Raw genomic sequence first — 17,500 nt, forward strand, 5'->3', positions numbered from 1 at the left:
CCCATGGTTTGCACCTTTTATGAATCTTTGTACTAAACTCACACCCGAAGAAACACGTGTGAACACACGCTGCGCCCACAGCCCGCAGCTGGGCAGGCCTCGGGCAGCCTCTAGCGGAAGAGCCGGTAGGTCCTGGGCAGGCGCCCGTCTCTGCTGGACAGCGCTGCCTGGATGTGCTCGTAGGCCGGCAGGCCGCTCAGATCGCCCAGAGCGGCCACTGCAGGCTTCCTGCGAAGCATCTGAGAAGCAACTCTCCGGATGTCTTCTGGCTTCACGCTGCCTGGCACAGGGGACAAAAACACCTCAGCGGAACGCCCGCCGCCTGCAGACTCGGTTTCCACGCGTGGCTGCGGTCACTAAACAGCCCCGGGGGTCCGAGGCAGGGCTGCGGACTCCAGAGGGTCCAAATTCAGCTGTGTGGAGACTATACTGAGTCAGGGTGAAGTAACAGAAGATTTTCTTGGTAAACGGGGAAGTACTGATGGTTTAAAAGGATTTCCGAAGCAGAGATGTGTGCCCGCCCAGAGGCTGACACATCCACTACGGAACAGCTCCCTGTCCGCAGGGCTACCCCCGTGGAGAGAATGCAGGGAAGGAAGAAACACCCCCTCCCGGGGGCTTCACAAGGAGGCAGCCACACACGCAGCAGGAAGGACCTGGGACCACAGCTTGCATGGGCACGAAAAGCGCACCGTGGGAACACACCAACCAGTAGCCTGATTTTACTGCAGAAGACAAGGCCTTAGGGAGATCGGGTATGCCGTGCTCCATGGTCTGAGGGGCTCCCCGAGGCGGGAGTTAAGGGTGCACCCATGGACACAGCGCATAGTGGGGCGGCCACGAGTAACAAACATCACCAGAGAACCACTGTCATAACCCTTATGGGGTCACGGACCCTCTGAGGAGCTGATGAAGCGTGGATAGACTCGTCCCCCAAAGCAGGACACATAGAGGAAATTCAAGGACTTCCCAGGTCACTCACGGGAGGCCATGGAAACCTGGGTGCAAGTCGCAGAGGGCACCACCACATGAGCCCTGTGTGGAGCGTTTCCATCCATTATCTCACTGAGTCTGCTTAGAAACCCGGAGCAGTTGTAAAAGGCCCCTTTATAAGGGGCGAGAAGCTGGGGTCATAGGGCATGGTACTCAGGGTCACGAGGCAGGGCTGGTCCAGGACAAGGGCTCGCAGGTGCATGAGCCACGGGTAAACAGGGCCGTGGCAGTCTCCTGGGAGGGAGAGGAAGGAGCCCGATCTGGGCCCCCCAGCAGGGTACTCACGGATGAGCGCGCACAGCTCGTGGGGCAGCTTTCTGGAACGGGTCGCCAGCACTTGCCTCCCTACGTCCTCAAAGATCACAGGCCTGGACTCCAGGTTCATCATAAGCATGGACGTCAGCTGCGTCTTGGCCCGCTCCAGCTCCACCTGGGATTCAACCACCGAATCACACGGTTCAGTTCACAGCAGCTCACACACCGTCGCCCGGTCACGTCCGCGTCACAAGGAAGACAAATCCAAGAGTCGGGGCTCCACACAGACCCCAGGCCCAGGGCCCAGGCAATCGTGCTCCCCGCACCTCCGGGACACTGAAGGGACCGGCTCGATCTATGAAGTCTGGGCCTCGAGCCTCTCTGCCCAAGTGGGAAACTGACAACGCTGGGACTCCAGCAAGTTGTGCTCACAAAGCCCAGCCTGAAACCGGAGGGCACGGAAACGCGGCTGGGCTGAGAGACGGGAGCAGCCGGGCGGGAGCAGCACGCAGGCGCTGGAAGTCGGACCCGCTGCAGAGATCCTGTGTCGTTGTCTACGCAAGAGGACTCCTCATTTTAGACAAGTCCTTTCTATTTTTCCAACTCCGTGCAAATACTTAAAACTTAACCACGAATTAGCTTCACGTTAACGGGAAGTACTTCCTAGGAGGTCACTAACAGACCCGACACAGACTTTTAAATACGTTTCCTTAAAATTATTTTTTTAAAATAGTTTTTTTTTTTTTTTTTAAAACAACCCTTCTTTTTCTGGGATGCCTGGGTGGCTCAGTCGTTAAGCGTCTGCCTTCGGCTCAGGGTGTGATCCCAGAGTCCTGGGATTGAGCCCTATATCAGGCTCCTCCGCTGGGAGCCTGCTTCTTCCTCTCCCACTCCCCCTGCTTGTGTTCCCTCTCTCACTGGCTGTCTCTCTCTCTCTGTCAAATAAATAAATAAAATCTTAAAAAAAAACCCAAAAACAAAGAAAAAAAAAACCCACCCTTCTTCTTCTGACTAAAAAAGGGAACATGAGATTATTGCAAAAAGCAGACTGAGCAGGAAAGATCTGCAGGTGAAGGCCGTGCGCCAACCCCTGGAGGCACCCGGCCCACACACGGGTGGGGGCTCTCCTCCTGGGCCTTCTGTACCCGGCAGGCTCAGTCCACAGAGCACGTGGCTCTCAGTCTCGGGCTCGTGAGTTCCAGCCCCAGCCCCACGCTGCAAAGATTACTTTAAAAATAAAATCTTGGGGCGCCTGAGTGGCACAGCGGTTAAGCGTCTGCCTTCGGCTCAGGGCGTGATCCCGGCCCACATCAGGCTCCTCCGCTATGAGCCTGCTTCTTCCTCTTCCACTCCCCCTGCTTGTGTTCCCTCTCTCGCTGGCTGTCTCTATCTCTGTCAAATAAATAAATAAAATCTTTAAAGACAACACAAAACAAAACCAAAAAAAGCAAAACAAAACATAAAACGGAAGTTAGGGGAGAGCCTGAGAACCACCCTAAGTGGCCCGCTCATCCTGCGTGACGTGGCTTTAATCCACATGGTTCTGCAGGGTCTCTGAAAAGGACACACGAGACCACCCTGCACTATTCCTTCCGGAAAAGCCGAAGGAGCGCCGGGGCCAGGCAGGCGCGAGCAGCCCCAGTGCTGGCGGGGCAGCGACTGTTCTCAGTGCTGAGACCAGGGAGCAGGGGAGGAACTCAGCTGTAGGCCTGGGTCACCCCGGGGGTGGCACCGTTCTGGCTGGGATGGTGGTGGTGCTGGGAGCACAGAGGACAGGCCCAATGCCAGCCACCCCCACACCATGTTCTCTAACCTGCCAACACAGGGGGGACGTTTGGAGATGGCTCTGTGCCATACTTACCACGTCCACAGTTCCAGCCATTAAAATAAATTCCTTTGTGAGGATTTCCACCATTTCTCGAACCTTTAAGGAAGAGGATGCAGATAAAGAGCGTGATGTGGACCCGACAGCCTCTCTTCCAATTCAGACAATGACGCCCCTGCTCCGAGAGACCAGCTCCGTACCCTGCGACGTGAGCTGCACAGGCAGCAGAGGCCGCCAGCTTCAGGGCTGGCCCTCACCTGTCTGGGGTCGGCGCTGGCGTGCACGCACAGGAGGCCCGTGTCCTCATAGCTGTGGTGGTACGAGGTTGCATTGTACATCCAGTGGTGCCTGTAGAGAGCAGGGACAAAGGGACACCTGGAAGGCAGTGTCACAGTCCAAAAGCACCTTCAGCTGGGCCTTGTGACCCTGGGGACAGCCAGGCGAAAGGGATCCAACCTACCTGTTCAGCACGTTGAGGTAGAGCCTGGTAAACATGCCTTTGCCAGGTCCGCCAGCTGAGAAGGAGCCGCCACCTCCCATCATCATGTTCAGTACGGCGAAGGGGATGAAATCGTCCTCCTGCAGGGACACGGGCGCAGGGCTCAGGCGCGAGGGGACGCCCAGCTCCAGGACGTGGTGGGATCCGCCTGGGACTTACCAAGAAGGAACAGCTCTCTAGTCCTATCATGATGTGCGTGAGCTCGGGGAACGGCGCAGGGCCCAGGCTGACATTGGACATGTCTCTTTCCAGCTATAAGCAAAAAGGGTGAACAGTGTACCCACAAAGAAAACAAGCAGGCCTCAAAAACCTCTCAGGTCAGATTAGCCTAAAGACAGTTCTACAAGGGAGCTCGGGTGGCTTAGTCAGTTGACTGTGCAACTTTTCATCTCAGGGTTTTGAGTTCAAGCCCCACACTGGGCTCCACGCTGGGTGTGGAGCCTACTTTGAAAAAAAAAAAAAAAAGCAAAAGACCCCACCACGGTTCTACAGAAATCATACACGAACATTAGTAAACTCCCTCTAGAGGCAAGAACGACCCTGTAGCCTTCCAGGCAAACTAAACTCATTCTTCTCCCTTTTTAAAGACTTTATTCCTTTACGTGGGGGGGGGGGGGGAGGGAGAGAGCACAGAGGGAGAGGGAAGCAGACCCCCGCCAAGTAGGGGGTCCGATGCAGGACTCGATCCCAGACGATGGGACCATGACCCGAGCCAAAGGCTGACGCTTCACTGACTGAGCCACCCAGGGGCCCCTAAACTCATTCTTAACAAGCTCTTAGCTCTAAGCAGGGAACATGTCCTGCTCTGGCACCAGAATGTGTGTTACCGTAAAGCCACGGATGCACAGCTAATTCTAACACCTGCGGGATAAAGCTGAGCACATACCAAAAATAGAAACTAAAGAAAGTATATGCTGGCTCAGCTTTACCTTGACAACCCCCCCAGTGTACTGTGCTACTGATCTGTCGACGTCCACAGCCTTCTCACACCCCCAGGCCGGTCGGGTTCCCAGGAGGTATTTCCTGGCACACTCCACCAGGTGCTCGTGCTCCACCCCGACCCCAGCCAGCACCATGCGGTCAGGGGTGTAGTAGTTTCTCAGGTAGGAATGAAGCGCTTCTCGATCGATCTTTGCTATGTTTTCTGTGGGGCAGAGACGGTGGAGGCCAACTGTGTTTTCCCGATAAGCGGCCTAACAAAAGAAGGGAGAAACACAAGTGACAGACCACGGCCAGGGTTCTTCCCTCGGGCCGGGCCCGCCATGACCCCAGCTGTGGCAGGAAAAGCGCAGGGCTGCTTAGCTTTGCTAGTCTGGCAGGACCAGTTCCGTGTGATTATAAAAGCAGTAAACTCTATCTCTCCAGAATGAAGACTCAAAAAAACCCCATGTGTAAATTTAAAAGCTCATTCTGGAAACGGATAGAGATCTTATTACCGTAAGAATGAGAACGTGAAAAACTTGCGTGAATTGCAGGTTTGGGAATTAAGAATCTCCTGTCCACGCCTATAACCCATAAATGGCCTCAGGAAGGCAGACGGGCCCTCCCACCTGCACTGGCGCTTGCAAGTTTTCCAGTACCTCGTGAATCATCTCCGTGAGAAGCGGTTCTGGGTCAGGCCGCATGTTAAGGTCCTCCAGCTCAAACTGGACAGCCATTCGTGTCATCTCAATTTCTTCATCTGCAAAGAACCCAGACGAGGCTCAGACTGCACCAGCCAGGAGGGAGATGGCACTGGGCCTACGCCATCAGCCTGGGCCAAGGGTCATCGGTTGGCAGATGTTAGCAGTCTCCTCAGCCTTCATCTGGGGTAGACCTGGGGGCACTTGTGTCAGCGAGGGGGTTAGTCCCACACGGGCAGGGCCTACAGGCATTGGGCCTCTCGTCTGGCTCAGCCGTAAGGCAGCCAACCTGGACCTGCCCCGAGCCCTGGCTTCCTTCCCAGGAGGGGCACTCAAGCCCATCTGCCCCAAAGGGCTGCTGTGAAGATAGCCACGTGGGATAGGAAGGTGCTTACAGAAGAGGCACTGTCCAGCATCATGGCTGCCACTTCATCAGCTCCCTGGAGTAAGTACTGGGAGGACTACAAGGCCAGGCTGACATGACCAGAGTGCAGCCAGGGCGGCAATAACGGTCAGCATGGCCTGCTCTGGCCCAGTGCAGGCATAGAATCCAAAGTCCTCACCACCAGGCCAAGGAAGGGGATGGACACAAGGACATGGAAACTTCTTTTTTTTTTTTTTTTTTTTTTTTAAAGATTTTATTTATTTATGTGACAGAGAGACAGCCAGTGAGAGAGGGAACACAGCAGGGGGAGTGGGAGAGGAAGAAGCAGGCTCATAGCGGAGGAGCCCGATGTGGGACTCGATCCCGGTACGCCGGGATCACGCCCTGAGCCGAAGGCAGACGCTTTAACGACTGCACTACCCAGGCGCCCCGACATGGAAACTTCTGGTGGCATACCAGCCCAGTGTTTAAAGACTGTCTGAAATGCCTTTCAGAAGTGAAAGACCCAGGGGAGCATGCGACTCTTGATCTCGGGGTTGCGAGTTTGAGCCCCATGTTGGGTAGAGAAAGTACTTAAAAGAAAAAATAAATACTTAAAAAAAAAGAAAAAAAGACCCAATCTAACTAAAAACGTCAAAAGGCACAGTGTTACGTCAAAACATGAAGCATGCAGGACTTTTCCGACCATCAGCGTTATTTCCAAAGAAATCGTGCCAACTCACTAGTAGCTGAGCCCAAGGGCTGCATACGGTGCTCTTTCTCAGGGCAGCGCTTCCACGTGCCTCCCCACAGCCCAGCCCCCAGCCCCCCACGCAGCCCAGGGCACACCTGTGAGCCTGGGGTGCAGGACCACGTCGGCCAGCAGCCCAACCACTGTGTCCAGGCCTTTAGAATCAGCAGACACGGCGTACATGGTGGTGTCCCTAGAAAGAAGCAAAGACACGAGGCACAGAGGTCACCACAGGTGCACGCCAACAGGGGCCGCTGCCCCCCTGCACTGAGGACCAGCGCACACTCGCTATGTCCCCTCTTACAGCGCAACTTCCAGCACGCGCTGGAGTGACGGCGGCTGCACAGTCAAGATGGACAAGAGCCATTCTGAGACATTTCCACAAGCACAGGCCCCCTGCCATGGGGGCCCTTGTATCACGTGTTTCCTGAGCATCTGCTGGCCGGACTGACCGGTCAACACGCGGTATGCACGGCCTTATGCAGCTGGGGACAGAGCCACATGTGGCAGACACACACCACCCGCCCTATCCACAGCGCCCCTCCATCTGTGTGCTGGCTACATACTGGACCTCTCTCTGTCCCCAAAAAGACCACTGCCTCTTCCTGGCTGAGGTCTCCCTGTGCCGTTCTGGGCCACCGCCTCCCCTCAATCCGTCTGGCAAACTCCCTCAAGACCAGTCCAATGTCGAGGTTGCTATCGATCCTTTCCTGACTCCAGACCTGGTTAGCTGCCTGTCCCCATGCTCCCACCAGTCTCAGTTTCAGGCTCTTGTGTCCATTACCTGTGGTGCAGCCCTCTGCCAGATCCAGGAGCATACTGGGGACAGGATGGGGCCTGCTGTGTCCCTAACGCCCGGCTGGCCATCTCTGGGGACTGCCTGGCCCTCCAGTGTGTTCTCTGCTCTAAGTGTTGCCGCCTGCATGCTTCCCCCACCAAATCCTCCACCCAACCCGGCCCAGCCCAGGCTCACTTCTCACCGCTAACCTCCACAGCCTCTCGGGCAGGTTTCAGGGGGACTCTGACCAAGAATAAGAACCGCAGTTCCACTTGGATGCAAAGTAAGCGGGCGTACCTTGACGTCTGGCAGTCACAAATACCCCCGTGCTTTTCCAACGTAAGTAGAATTTCATCTTTGCTGTCAAATCGATCTGTTGACTAGCAAAAACAAATAAGTAACCCTAAATAGACAATCCAAAACAACCTCTAAAATACATTCTCTGAGAAAAAAATGTTTGCTTTGAAAACGTGAATCAAATTATCTTTTAACTTAAAGATCTTCTAGTAAGATTATCTTAGCTTAGTTACTTATTAAAATAACCATTCTAAAAAAAGTAAAACTTGATAGATTCTTCTCGAATATAGTCTCAAAGATTACAAATAGGACACTGACCGAAAATGCCAATTTTTCCAAAAAGTGAGCAATTCCACTAAGATATTTGGCTTCATATCTTGATCCTGAATTAATAAGAACTGGCAATAAAAAGAAAATTGACAGGTTAAACCAAACGCTCAAAGGGGGGTTTAATCAAGAGAAACCTTTAAAGCTAACGTGATCAGACAGGCCGACCTAATTACGGGAGGGTGACGGTGTGTGCACCACGTGGGCTGCACACCCACGCTGACGCTGATGGGGTTGTACGCTTCGTATCTGTGGTGGAAAAGAGTTAGACTTCTAGGAAGGTAGGAAGGGTTTTCAAGCCCACCGCCTATGTGGCGGTTCATGCTTTGTGTACTCAGTTTTCAGGTCTACGCTGGACTTTTCCACTCAGAACACAACTCACAGACGGCGCACTAAGCACAAGTCAACTGAAGCACGTGGGCACGGAAACAGACGGGATGACCCAAGACACCACCCACAGTACTTACTTCCTACCGTACAAAATTGTCCAAATTTGTTTTGGGAGGCCACACGAAGCCCATTATCCAGCGTGGTGACTTTGGTTTCAAACTTTTCCTGTCCGTTGACTGTAGCAAAAACAGGCTCAGGCACCCCAGGTAAGGGGGACGAGAGCGGGATGTTGGGATAGGCACCGCCGCTGCTGAACTGTCTCTGTGCCGGTGCTCCGGACCTGAACAGAGATGTCACCCAGTTACAACAGACCCAAGACCACGGGGCCTGTGGTGACCCTCTGGGCACAGGCATCACGTCTTGTCCGTTAAAACTCGATGTGCCCCTTTCCGTCCATTTGTTTCTATACACCTCGAGACAACACACAGGAGTGTTCAGGAACACCAGTGCTGGGTACAAACCCTGGCTCGCCTGCGGCAAGCTGGTCAGCTCGTTGGGCATTAACTACCAGCTCTCGTAAAACAGACAGTGAGTGACAGCACCTCAGTCTGACGGGAACTGTGCGGGTTAGATCTCTCACACACAGCCCCACTGGAGTCTAAACAGAAGCCAAACCCCTGAACGGGCCCAGAAGGCCCTGCACGGTCTGGACTCCAGCTCTCTCTCCAACTCCTGTCCTAGAGCGCTCTCCACCACCCGCGCATTCACAGTCACAGTGGCCTGCTGGTCCGATCCTTGAACACACTTGGGTCCTTACCACCAAAGCGTCTGTCCTTCCTGTTCTGGCCTGGCCTCCTCTTACCTGAACTTTCCCCAGCGGCTGCCCCTTCTCTCCTTCCTCATCTCTTGGCTTATAAATGCCACCTGGTCAGAGAGGCGACCCCTCCGCATTCCACCTGAAGCCAGACTCTCCTGCTACGTTATCGCCGGACCCTACTTACTTAAGTTGGAAGCGTTTACACCACCGCTCCTTCTCTGCCCGCGCTCCCGCCTGCGACCGCCGCCGGGGGCCAGCAACTCCGCCTGGCCCGGCGCCGGCGTACAGGGAGGGGCCGCCCCCAACTGTGGCCCGAGTGGACGTGCCCGCGGCCAAGACCGCGGAAGAGCGAGTGGGGGGCGGAGAAAGCGCCGACGGCCCGAGGCACGGAGGCCCCAAGGGCTCGGCCTCACAAGGGGGCCCGCGGCAGGACCGGGCCGGGGCGGAGAAGACACGTGGCCTCCCACGGGCCCCATCGGCCCGGGAGGACAGGGCGGGAGAGGGCCCAGCGGCCCGGGAGAGGGCAGGCGGATGGGACTCGGGACTCGGATTCGGGGCCCCCGGCAGAGAAGCGCCCTCAGCGCCTCGGAGACAAGGCCGGGGTCCCGAAGCCCAAGCCTGAACCAGCGGCGCCGCGTCTGCGCGTGGGAAAGCCAAAGGCTGAGCGTCCGAACGGACGCCCGCCGCCCCGGCCCCCGGCCGACCCCCGGCGCGCACCCGGCTCACCTCAGCCGCGAGCGGCGCCACGAGCCCGAGCCGCGCAGCAGTAGCCGCGCCGTCGCCAACACCATAGCCGCCATCTTGGGTCTCCGCCCCCTGCTTCTGTCGTCACTTCCGACCCCGCCCCCGGCGCCCCGCCCCTACGGCGCCGGCCCGCGGCTTTCGGGCGCGCGCTTCCGGTGCCGGGAGCGGAAGCCGCGGCGAGAAGCTGGGAGCTGCGGCCGGGCGGCGGGCGACGGGGGCGGGCGACTCGGGCCGCGGCCGGGGCGGAGCCGGGGCCATGGAGCCGCCGCTGCCGGGCTAGGGAGGGCCGGCGCCGCCGGGCCTGCGGCGATGGCGGGCTACGCGCGCCGCCCGGGCTTCCCCCCGTTGTCGCGAGCCCGGAGCCTCGTCATTCCGGACGGTGAGCGGCCGGGCCCCGGGGCCGCCCCCGCCCCGCCGGGCCGGGCTGCAGGTGAGGCGGGCCGCGGACCGCGCGGCCAATCGCTCTCGTTGTTCTTGCAGCTCCAGCGTTCTATGAGCGCCGGTCTTGTCTCCCCCAGCTAGACTGTGAGCGCCCCCATGGCAGGGACCTGGACTCCCACTTCTTCGGCATTCGGCCGACGTTTATGTGCTATGTGCCCAGCCCGGTGCTAGCTTCCGTGGGAGACACAGGTGAGAGACAAGCCTCAGGGAGCCCCCGGCCGGCACTGCCTGTAGGGACCTCGCTGTAGCCTTAACTCGCTCCCTGTCCCAGCGACGGGCGCCGAGTGCCGCTGTGTGCCGGCCCCTGGGAACACACAGGTGCAGAGCGGCCCCGCCAGCTAGGAGTTCGCAGTCTGGTGTTGGGGAGCCCCCTCCCCAGCACAGACACTTCCAGTGTAGGATGGTAAGTGCCAAAAGAGAGGTATGCCCAGCGGGAGCACCATAACCACCTCCTTCTCCGGGGGGGGGGGGGCAAAGGAGGACTTCGCAGTGGCCGACTTTACTTCATCCTCACTCTCCCCGGAGCAGTTAGGCTGCAGGCCGTCCAGGGTGTGGGGCGAGCCTTTAGGTGGGGTCTCATCAGGGTTTCAGAGGAGAGTGGCAACCGTGAGGGTATTCAGAAGGTATCACAAGACAGGAGGGCATGCACAGCCACACTGGTCCTCAAAGCTTACTGGGAGCTTTTTCTGAATCACACATGTCAGGGCCCATGGAAGCCATACCGTCTCCATGGGCAGGAGCCTGGGACTTGTGTTTGAAAAGTTCCCTAGCCTGTGAGAATTACTGCAATAGAGACCCTGTGTTGACAAAAAGTTGTCACAGATGCCTCTGTGATCATGGTAAAGTGATGACATCTCTTTGCAGATTTTGGTTACGGAAAGGGGAAATGTACTAAGCAAGGTCCGCCAGGAGCCCAAGAGACACATTTTGGAGGTAGGGTAGTTGGGCAGTCCTCTCTTTTTCCCTCTACCCATCACGAAGTGCCAACCACATGCCCTGTGGCGGGTTGTCAGTTTGACAGCATATGATTAGTGTGCCAAGTGGGGGTGGAGTCCCACAGATTCAGTACTGACCCCAGGGTAGAAAGACAGAGGGTACAAGGACAGGAGAGCCTGACATGCAGGACGAGAGAGACGTGGGAAGGCACTCTAAAGGGATCTGAAGAGGCAGCACAGGCTAGAAAAACAGGAGTCAGCTTTACACAAAGTTGGCGCCTGGGCTCAGATAGCTGTTGCTGGTTAGGGACCAGGAGAGTGGGAAGGAGGTAGGGAAAGAGAGGGAAGGATGGATGGGTGAGCAGGGACGGGCATAGAGGTGGAGCAGTGATCCCCAGCCTGGCTGCACTGCTGGAACTCTTGGGCGGCCCCCATTGAAGGTTATGTCACAGGCCAACCAAGTCTGTGTGGGGGTGGCGGTGCGTTGTCCTCCCACCGATCCCCAGGTGGTCTCCGTGGGCAGCAAGGTGCAGGAACCAGGGGTTTGGGAGTGGGAGGGAGAGTTCATCCATATAGTCTACCCCCGATCTGGGGCTCGAACTCACGACCCCAAGGTGAAGAGTCACCCGTTCTACTGACTGAGCCAGCCAGGCGCTCCTGGGAAGGAGAATTCAGAACGTGGAAGTAGATCTGTTTTATTGGCTAGGTTTTTCATTTCCTGGTGTTATTGAGTTCTGGTGGGTTGAGGAGGGTGGTGGTCCTGATTTTAGATGAAGTTGTGTTCTAGAAAAAGAAATTAATAGGGAAATTTCTTTTCAATGACTTTGTGAGACTTTCCGATTGTGTTGTGTCATACTGTTCTAGACGACAAACTCGAAGATCTTGCAGAGACCAATCCGTTCTCCTTTAAAGAGTTTCTGAAAACCAAGAACCTCAGCCTGTCGGGAGAGGATACAGCCAACAACAGGATCTACTCAAAGGTAGGTCCAAGGCGCCGTCTGCGATGACTGCACACAGAGAAACGTCCAGAGGCCATCTTTCTTCCGACGTGGGAGACGCTGTAGGAGCGGGGGGGCAAAGGGATCCTGCAGCTAACGGTGTTGGGAAAGTCGGGTGGAGAAGCTGCTGGGATCTTTCCTGGCTCTCCTCTTTCCCGGGAGACAGGATGGGGCCTTTTGTTCCACTGCTGAGCACCTCAGAAGAGAGGCCTCCAGCGGTTTCTGGGTCTGAGCTGTGCCTCCGGCTGTTTTCTTTAGGAAGCCACGAGACACTCACTGGGACTCGGCCGCAACTCCCCAACCTCCCAGACCGTAGGGTATGGCCTGGAATATCAGCAGCCATTTTTCGAAGACCCTACGGGGGCTGGCGATCTTCTAGACGAGGATGAAGATGAAGATGAGGACGATGGGTGGAACGGGACCTACCTGCCATCCACTGTGGAGCAGACTCGCTCCTCGGGGGTTGCTGCGAGCACGTCACCCTGCAGCACATACGTCTCCTTCTTCTCCACCCCAGCGGAGCTGGTGGGGCCCGAGACCCTGCCCCCGTGGACATTGAGCGACTCTGACTCTCATGCCTCTCCGGCGGGGAGCCCCAACGCAGACTTCGCGGCCCACGGAGAGTCTCTGGGAGACAGGCATCTTCGGACACTGCAGATAAGCTATGAAGCAGTAAGTGAGGGGGCTTTGCCACGGAGCCTCGTGTCTGAGCAGCTTACTCGCAGACGACCTGGAGCCTCTTGGTGGCCTGGGGTCTTGGCTCCAAGGACAAGATGGCCTGTGGTGCGGCCGTCTGCTAGAGCCCCTGTGCAGCGACCCCCAAGTTGACGGATTCCGCGCATGACGTGCCGCCGGAAGAGCAGTGTGCAGGGCGGTGGGGTGCGGCCCGTCTCAGGCAGGAGCCGTGGAGATTCTCCAAGGGCCACCCCTCAGGAAAGGGTCCACTTCAGGCGTCAACTCAGGGATGTCTCGCTGTGTTCTGAGTAGAAGAAATTTTTTTAGAGATGATTATCACTTGAATGAGAGGAGTAAAATTGGTGTCCGTGACCATAGGCCTTTAAAGGGCGACCCCTCCACTCACGGTTCTTCTCTGTAAGTGAACAGTAGGTTGACTCTTTCAAATATCCGTTTATCAAGAAGTTCCAGAACCAATTTACAGAGGTGCAGAATCCTTTTGAGTGAGACACAGAGTTTTTAATAAGGGTTTTCTTCCTCTGCAGCTGAAAGATGAAAATTCTAAGCTGAGAAGAAAGCTGAGTGAGGTTCAGAGCTTCTCTGAGACTCAAACAGAAATGTACGTAAGCTTTGAGTCAGCGCCGCGCTTCGCGGTGCCCGCTAGCGCTCAAGTCCGTCTCCCGTCAATCACGGAGCGATGGGGGTGGAGGCAGGCATGGCTCGCATCGGGTGTGGGCCGTCGCACCGCACACAGTCCTCGTGTTCTGAGTGGAAGTGTATTTCAGACACCGGGCCACACCCGCCCCCTGCGACCAGCAGTGGAGCGGTCCATCACGAGCAGGCTGCGGAGCGTTCTGCCACTGACCCCTCCGAGCGGCGTCGCCAAGGCTGTGCCCCTCGCGGTGTTCGCCTGCCCCACCCCCACTTAATTGCCTCGCAGAGGCTTTCTGGGAATGAGATGCGTGAGTCATCAGCCACTTGGTCTTCTCTGTCCCAAGGGTGAGGACACTGGAGCGGAAGCTCGAGGCCAAAATGATCAAGGAGGAAAGTGACTACCACGATCTGGAGTCAGTGGTCCAGCAGGTGGAGCAGAACCTGGAGCTGATGACGGTACGGTTGGGGGGGGGCATTGTGATGCTCCAGGTGTGGCCCTCTCCTCCGCTGTCAGCCCGCAGAAGCACGGCGCAGGAGGGGTCCCTCGCAGCCGGAGGCCCCTGGGCGGGGGCAGAGAGCATCCTCATTCCGTATCCGTGTCTTACCGCGTTACATAGTACTAATGTCTTTTTTTGTTGTTTCGTGACAGAAACGGGCTGTGAAAGCAGAAAATCACGTCCTGAAGCTGAAGCAGGAGATGAGCTTGCTCCAGGTGATTGGACAGCGCGGGCCCAAAGGCCAGGAGCCTCCCCAGCAGCGGTGGCTCCCCTGGTCGGGCAACGCCAGCTTTCCCCCCACCCAGTCCTCCTGGCCCTGTTTTTCTCTGCTCAGCGGGAGGGTGGTGGGCACGTACTGTATCGTCTGGGACGGCACGAACCCTGGCACGAACTTCCCATTTCTGTGGACGAGAGCTGGGGGCGCTCTGAAGGACGGGGGAGGCCTGGGTCCCTCAAGAGTCCCCTCGGGAGACACCCACGCGGGGCGCCAGCCCCCGTCTTACTGCCTGGGCCAATGGCTTCAGTTGGCGTCGCACTGCCTTTCAGATGCTCTCCTGTGGCAGCCGCCTAAGTGCTTTACTGCTCTTGCCCACCTGCAGGCGCAGGTCTCTAACTTCAGGCGTGAGAATGAAGCCCTGCGGTCTGGCCAGGGCGCCAGCCTGACGGTGGTGAAGCAGAACACCGACGTGGCCTTGCAGAACCTCCGTGTCGTCATGAACAACGCCCATGCCTCCATAAAGTGAGTGCGGGGGGCCGGGGGCACCTGGGCACACGATGGGGGAGGCAGAGATGGCCAGCGGGCCCGAGGCGGGGGGTTCCTTTTTTTTTTTTTTTTTTTTTAAAGATTTTATTTATTTATTCGACAGAGATAGAGACAGCCAGCGAGAGAGGGAACACAAGCAGGGGGAGTGGGAGAGGAAGAAGGCAGGCTCCCAGCAGAGGAGCCTGATGTGGGGCTCGATCCCACAATGCCGGGATCACGCCCTGAGCCGAAGGCAGACGCCCAACCGCTGTGCCACCCAGGCGCCCCGTGGGCGGGGGGTTCCTTAGCTCGGTATTGAACCGTGACGGCACCGTGCGCAGCTGACGGGGCTCCAGGAGCAGAAGTGCACTTGATGGTGCTGTTAACCCCGAGGCCGCGCGTCGCGTGCCAGACCAGCAGGCTCTCGAACCGTCTGCGTGGTAATCACCATTTTTACCAGAGCACTGACCTCAGACAGATTAGAGTCCCGGCTCCCTCACCTGCCGAACACCTCAGTTCAGAACAGAAGGGAAGAACAGAGTTTTTCTCCCATTGTAAGAAGCAAACGAGTTTGTAGGAGACCCCCCGGAAATGGCCGCTGCTGTCGCTCCCCGTGAGCGCCCGGTCTGCCTGCCATGGGGCCGGGGCCCCCCTGGGGAAGAGCGGCGGCCACCAGATTCTGCTTTCCACTTGGGGACTGCTTTCTGCCATCTGTTGGGGCTGTCGGACAGTCGTAACATCCACATTTCCATTTTAGGCAGCTGGTTTCTGGAGCTGAAACGTTGAATCTTGTTGCTGAAATTCTTAAATCTATAGACAGAATTTCTGAAATCAAAGATGAGGAGGAGGAGTCTTGAGAACCCTGAGGTGCTTCCAGGTCACAGCCCCGCTCGCACCCGGACATCCCTGCTCACCGGATTCGGACATGCCATTGTGTCTTTAAATACGTGGTCCTCACCGTAGTAAAGCTACGTATCATGACATGCTAATTTCATGACCCGCACACTGTGCGCAGCCCCTGCGTGAGAGCCGCACCGGCTTCTCTGCAACCCTTCTGGGGGAGCTCCCGCTACTTCACAGACTCATGCTCTATCGGAAGACGTTTCTATAAAAGCCAGTGATTTTTTGAAGTTACTAAACCTGAAAGCGCAGTTCTATAATGAGTGTTTTCCGTTGTCATTCCGGGACGTTAATCATAAGATAAGTCAGTTGCTCGTCCTTAATTTCGACAGAAGAGAAAACAGGTGAGCTGCGGTCAGTGGTTGCCTCTGCGACCTCACTTGGTGTCCCCGCTGGCTCGGCGCCACTCCTGTGGGCCCGCGGGCGGTGCCTGCCCTGGGAGACCTGAGCGCGGATGCCCCACAGGGGGCTCTGGGTCACCCAGGCGGGCTGCTGTGTATAGCCATCTAAATGCACCTGTGAGCTGTCGGGTTTGAGAAACTGCTTTGGCTGAAGGGCTGTGATACATGTTTCAAGTGGGGCTTGATACGATGAAGTTCAGAATTCAGGCATTTAGAGTGTGCAGAGCCTTCCTGTGTTAGCACGAGGCCTTCCACGGCGCCTCTCCGACTGCTTCCCCATGCAGCGAAGGCGGAACATGCACCACGTGCCTTCTTGCCTATTTTTCTGTAGATGTTATTTTTTTAAATAAATTTCCTTTTTTCCTCTTGTTCAAATTGACAGTTTTCCTGTTTAATAAATTGTAAAACTCCTATGAACTGTCCCTTTTTTTCTGACTTAACCAGGTCTTTATTAAAGCTTGAGAATCATGGTACTGTCCTTTGACTTTAGGGCATGTATCTTGTCCTAAGGAGTGATTTGTGCTGATGAAGTAAGCATTAGTGCCATGGCCTGTGGGGTCGAGGGTAGACTCGGACCATGGCTGCCTGGGCCTGGCCGCAGGGGCCTGCACACAAGAGCTTGTGTTCTGGAGTTGGACAGATTGGAATCTAGTATCGGAACATTCAATTGTGTGGCTGAATTTTTTAAAAACATTTAAGCTGGGAAACATCACCTCATGCTCCAGCCTGTTGGTGAGAAGTGGGTTCGGGGCTCTGGCCATCTAGTAGGAAAGTGCTAGGGTGCCGTTCTTCTGCGGGTGTGCGTGCAGCGGGCAGGGGGAGAAGCCATGAAAAGCAGGACTGCAGCTTCCTGGGAGGACGCCTCCAGCCACAGCCCGGCCTTCGGGTACGGCATTTTAAGGGGGTGATGGGTGCGCATCCAGGGCATCCCTGAGGTGTTGCACCTGCACTTGAGCTGGCCCTGACCTCTGCGACCTCTGCAAGGGCCTGCAGGGGCTGCGGGCGCCAGAAGGGTCTAGACAAGCAAGGAGCCGGCTGCACACGTAGGTTCTTACTGCTCTGTTCCCCGTGTATGTTTGGGGTGTTCACAGTAAGAGGCTTAAGTTGTATGGACGTTCAGCTCTGCCTCTGGATTTCCAGCGCCACGCGGCTGGCCCGTTCCTCCCATGTGGCTCTCGGGGCGTCCCTTACCCCATGCCTCGGCCTGCAATCTCCGCTCTGTCCACCAGGGGAAGGCGCACTCCTGGTTTCCAGCGGACCCCGGCTCTTCCGAGCCCCAGCCAGTAGACCCCCCACCCCGGAGACGCTCCGCACTCGGGGTGGCGCCCCCTGCTCTGCTCCAGGAGAAGCAACTGCAAGCAGGTCCCGCCCGGCCCGGGGCGACCTTCCCCCCCCCCCAAGGCCTAGAGGTGCGCGCGGGGTGTAGGGGTTGGGGGCTGGAGCGGGCTCCGGTCCTGTGCGACACCTGCCCGGACCTGGCCGCGGCAGCACCGAGCCCTTGGCCGCTTTCCTCACTGGCTGCTTAACAACAGCCCCGGATATAGTTAACACGAGCAGAAACGAGCGAGCGAGATTCGACGATGGGGAGGTCACGCCGCGGGGCGGCGGGCGGAGGTCCAGCCTGGTCGACCACGCCCGCCCCGGCCGGCGCTCGG

General features: G+C 57.0%; 2 protein-coding genes across 7 annotated transcripts; one reads left to right on the forward strand and one right to left on the reverse strand.

The window, feature by feature from the left end:
* Window positions 1–2: 2 nt before the first annotated feature.
* Window positions 3–9,693, reverse strand: PMPCA (peptidase, mitochondrial processing subunit alpha). Of its 2 annotated transcripts, XM_045803801.2 has the most exons (13): window positions 9,585–9,693; window positions 8,179–8,381; window positions 7,703–7,782; window positions 7,385–7,467; window positions 6,408–6,502; window positions 5,153–5,253; window positions 4,502–4,765; window positions 3,732–3,824; window positions 3,534–3,652; window positions 3,331–3,421; window positions 3,110–3,172; window positions 1,279–1,423; window positions 3–280 (listed from the first exon to the last, which is right to left on the reverse strand). In XM_045803801.2, exons 1-13 carry the CDS (start codon window positions 9,656–9,658, stop codon window positions 111–113), a joined length of 1,581 nt encoding a protein of 526 aa, XP_045659757.1. In that variant the 5' UTR covers window positions 9,659–9,693; the 3' UTR covers window positions 3–110. The 2 variants fall into 2 exon arrangements, with proteins under 2 accessions (XP_045659757.1, XP_087725321.1); XM_087869195.1 differs by lacking the exon at window positions 4,502–4,765.
* Window positions 9,694–9,778: 85 nt separating this feature from the next.
* On the forward strand, window positions 9,779–16,256 carry ENTR1 (endosome associated trafficking regulator 1). 5 transcript variants are annotated; one of them, XM_045803804.2, is made up of 10 exons: window positions 9,779–9,981; window positions 10,083–10,232; window positions 10,908–10,976; window positions 11,843–11,958; window positions 12,235–12,648; window positions 13,197–13,270; window positions 13,650–13,761; window positions 13,955–14,017; window positions 14,402–14,541; window positions 15,302–16,256. In XM_045803804.2, the coding sequence occupies exons 1-10, from the start codon at window positions 9,912–9,914 to the stop codon at window positions 15,399–15,401; spliced, it is 1,308 nt and encodes a 435-aa protein (XP_045659760.1). In that variant the 5' UTR covers window positions 9,779–9,911; the 3' UTR covers window positions 15,402–16,256. The 5 variants fall into 5 exon arrangements, with proteins under 5 accessions (XP_045659760.1, XP_045659762.1, XP_045659761.1 ...); XM_045803806.2 differs by lacking the exon at window positions 10,083–10,232 and having other exon boundaries at window positions 9,779–10,032; XM_045803805.2 differs by lacking the exon at window positions 10,908–10,976.
* The last annotated feature ends 1,244 nt before the right edge of the window (window positions 16,257–17,500 follow it).

The sequence above is a fragment of the Ursus americanus genome, chromosome 18, assembly GCF_024610735.1.
Source record: "Ursus americanus isolate L20-20 chromosome 18, mUrsAme1.1.p, whole genome shotgun sequence".
Classification (NCBI taxonomy): Eukaryota; Metazoa; Chordata; class Mammalia; order Carnivora; family Ursidae; genus Ursus; species Ursus americanus.

Coding starts and splice junctions, on each gene's coding strand:
- ENTR1 (XM_045803804.2), top strand. CDS start 9,912: ATGGCGGGCTACGCGCGCCGCCCGGGCTTCCCCCCGTTGTCGCGAGCC. Junction 11,959..12,234: donor ACAACAGGATCTACTCAAAG/GTAGGTCCAAGG, acceptor TGTTTTCTTTAG/GAAGCCACGAGACACTCACT. Junction 13,271..13,649: donor TCTGAGACTCAAACAGAAAT/GTACGTAAGCTT, acceptor CTCTGTCCCAAG/GGTGAGGACACTGGAGCGGA.
- PMPCA (XM_045803801.2), bottom strand. CDS start 9,658: ATGGCGGCTATGGTGTTGGCGACGGCGCGGCTACTGCTGCGCGGCTCG. Junction 8,382..9,584: donor TGGCGCCGCTCGCGGCTGAG/GTGAGCCGGGTG, acceptor ATCTCTGTTCAG/GTCCGGAGCACCGGCACAGA. Junction 1,424..3,109: donor TGGCTGGAACTGTGGACGTG/GTAAGTATGGCA, acceptor GTTGAATCCCAG/GTGGAGCTGGAGCGGGCCAA.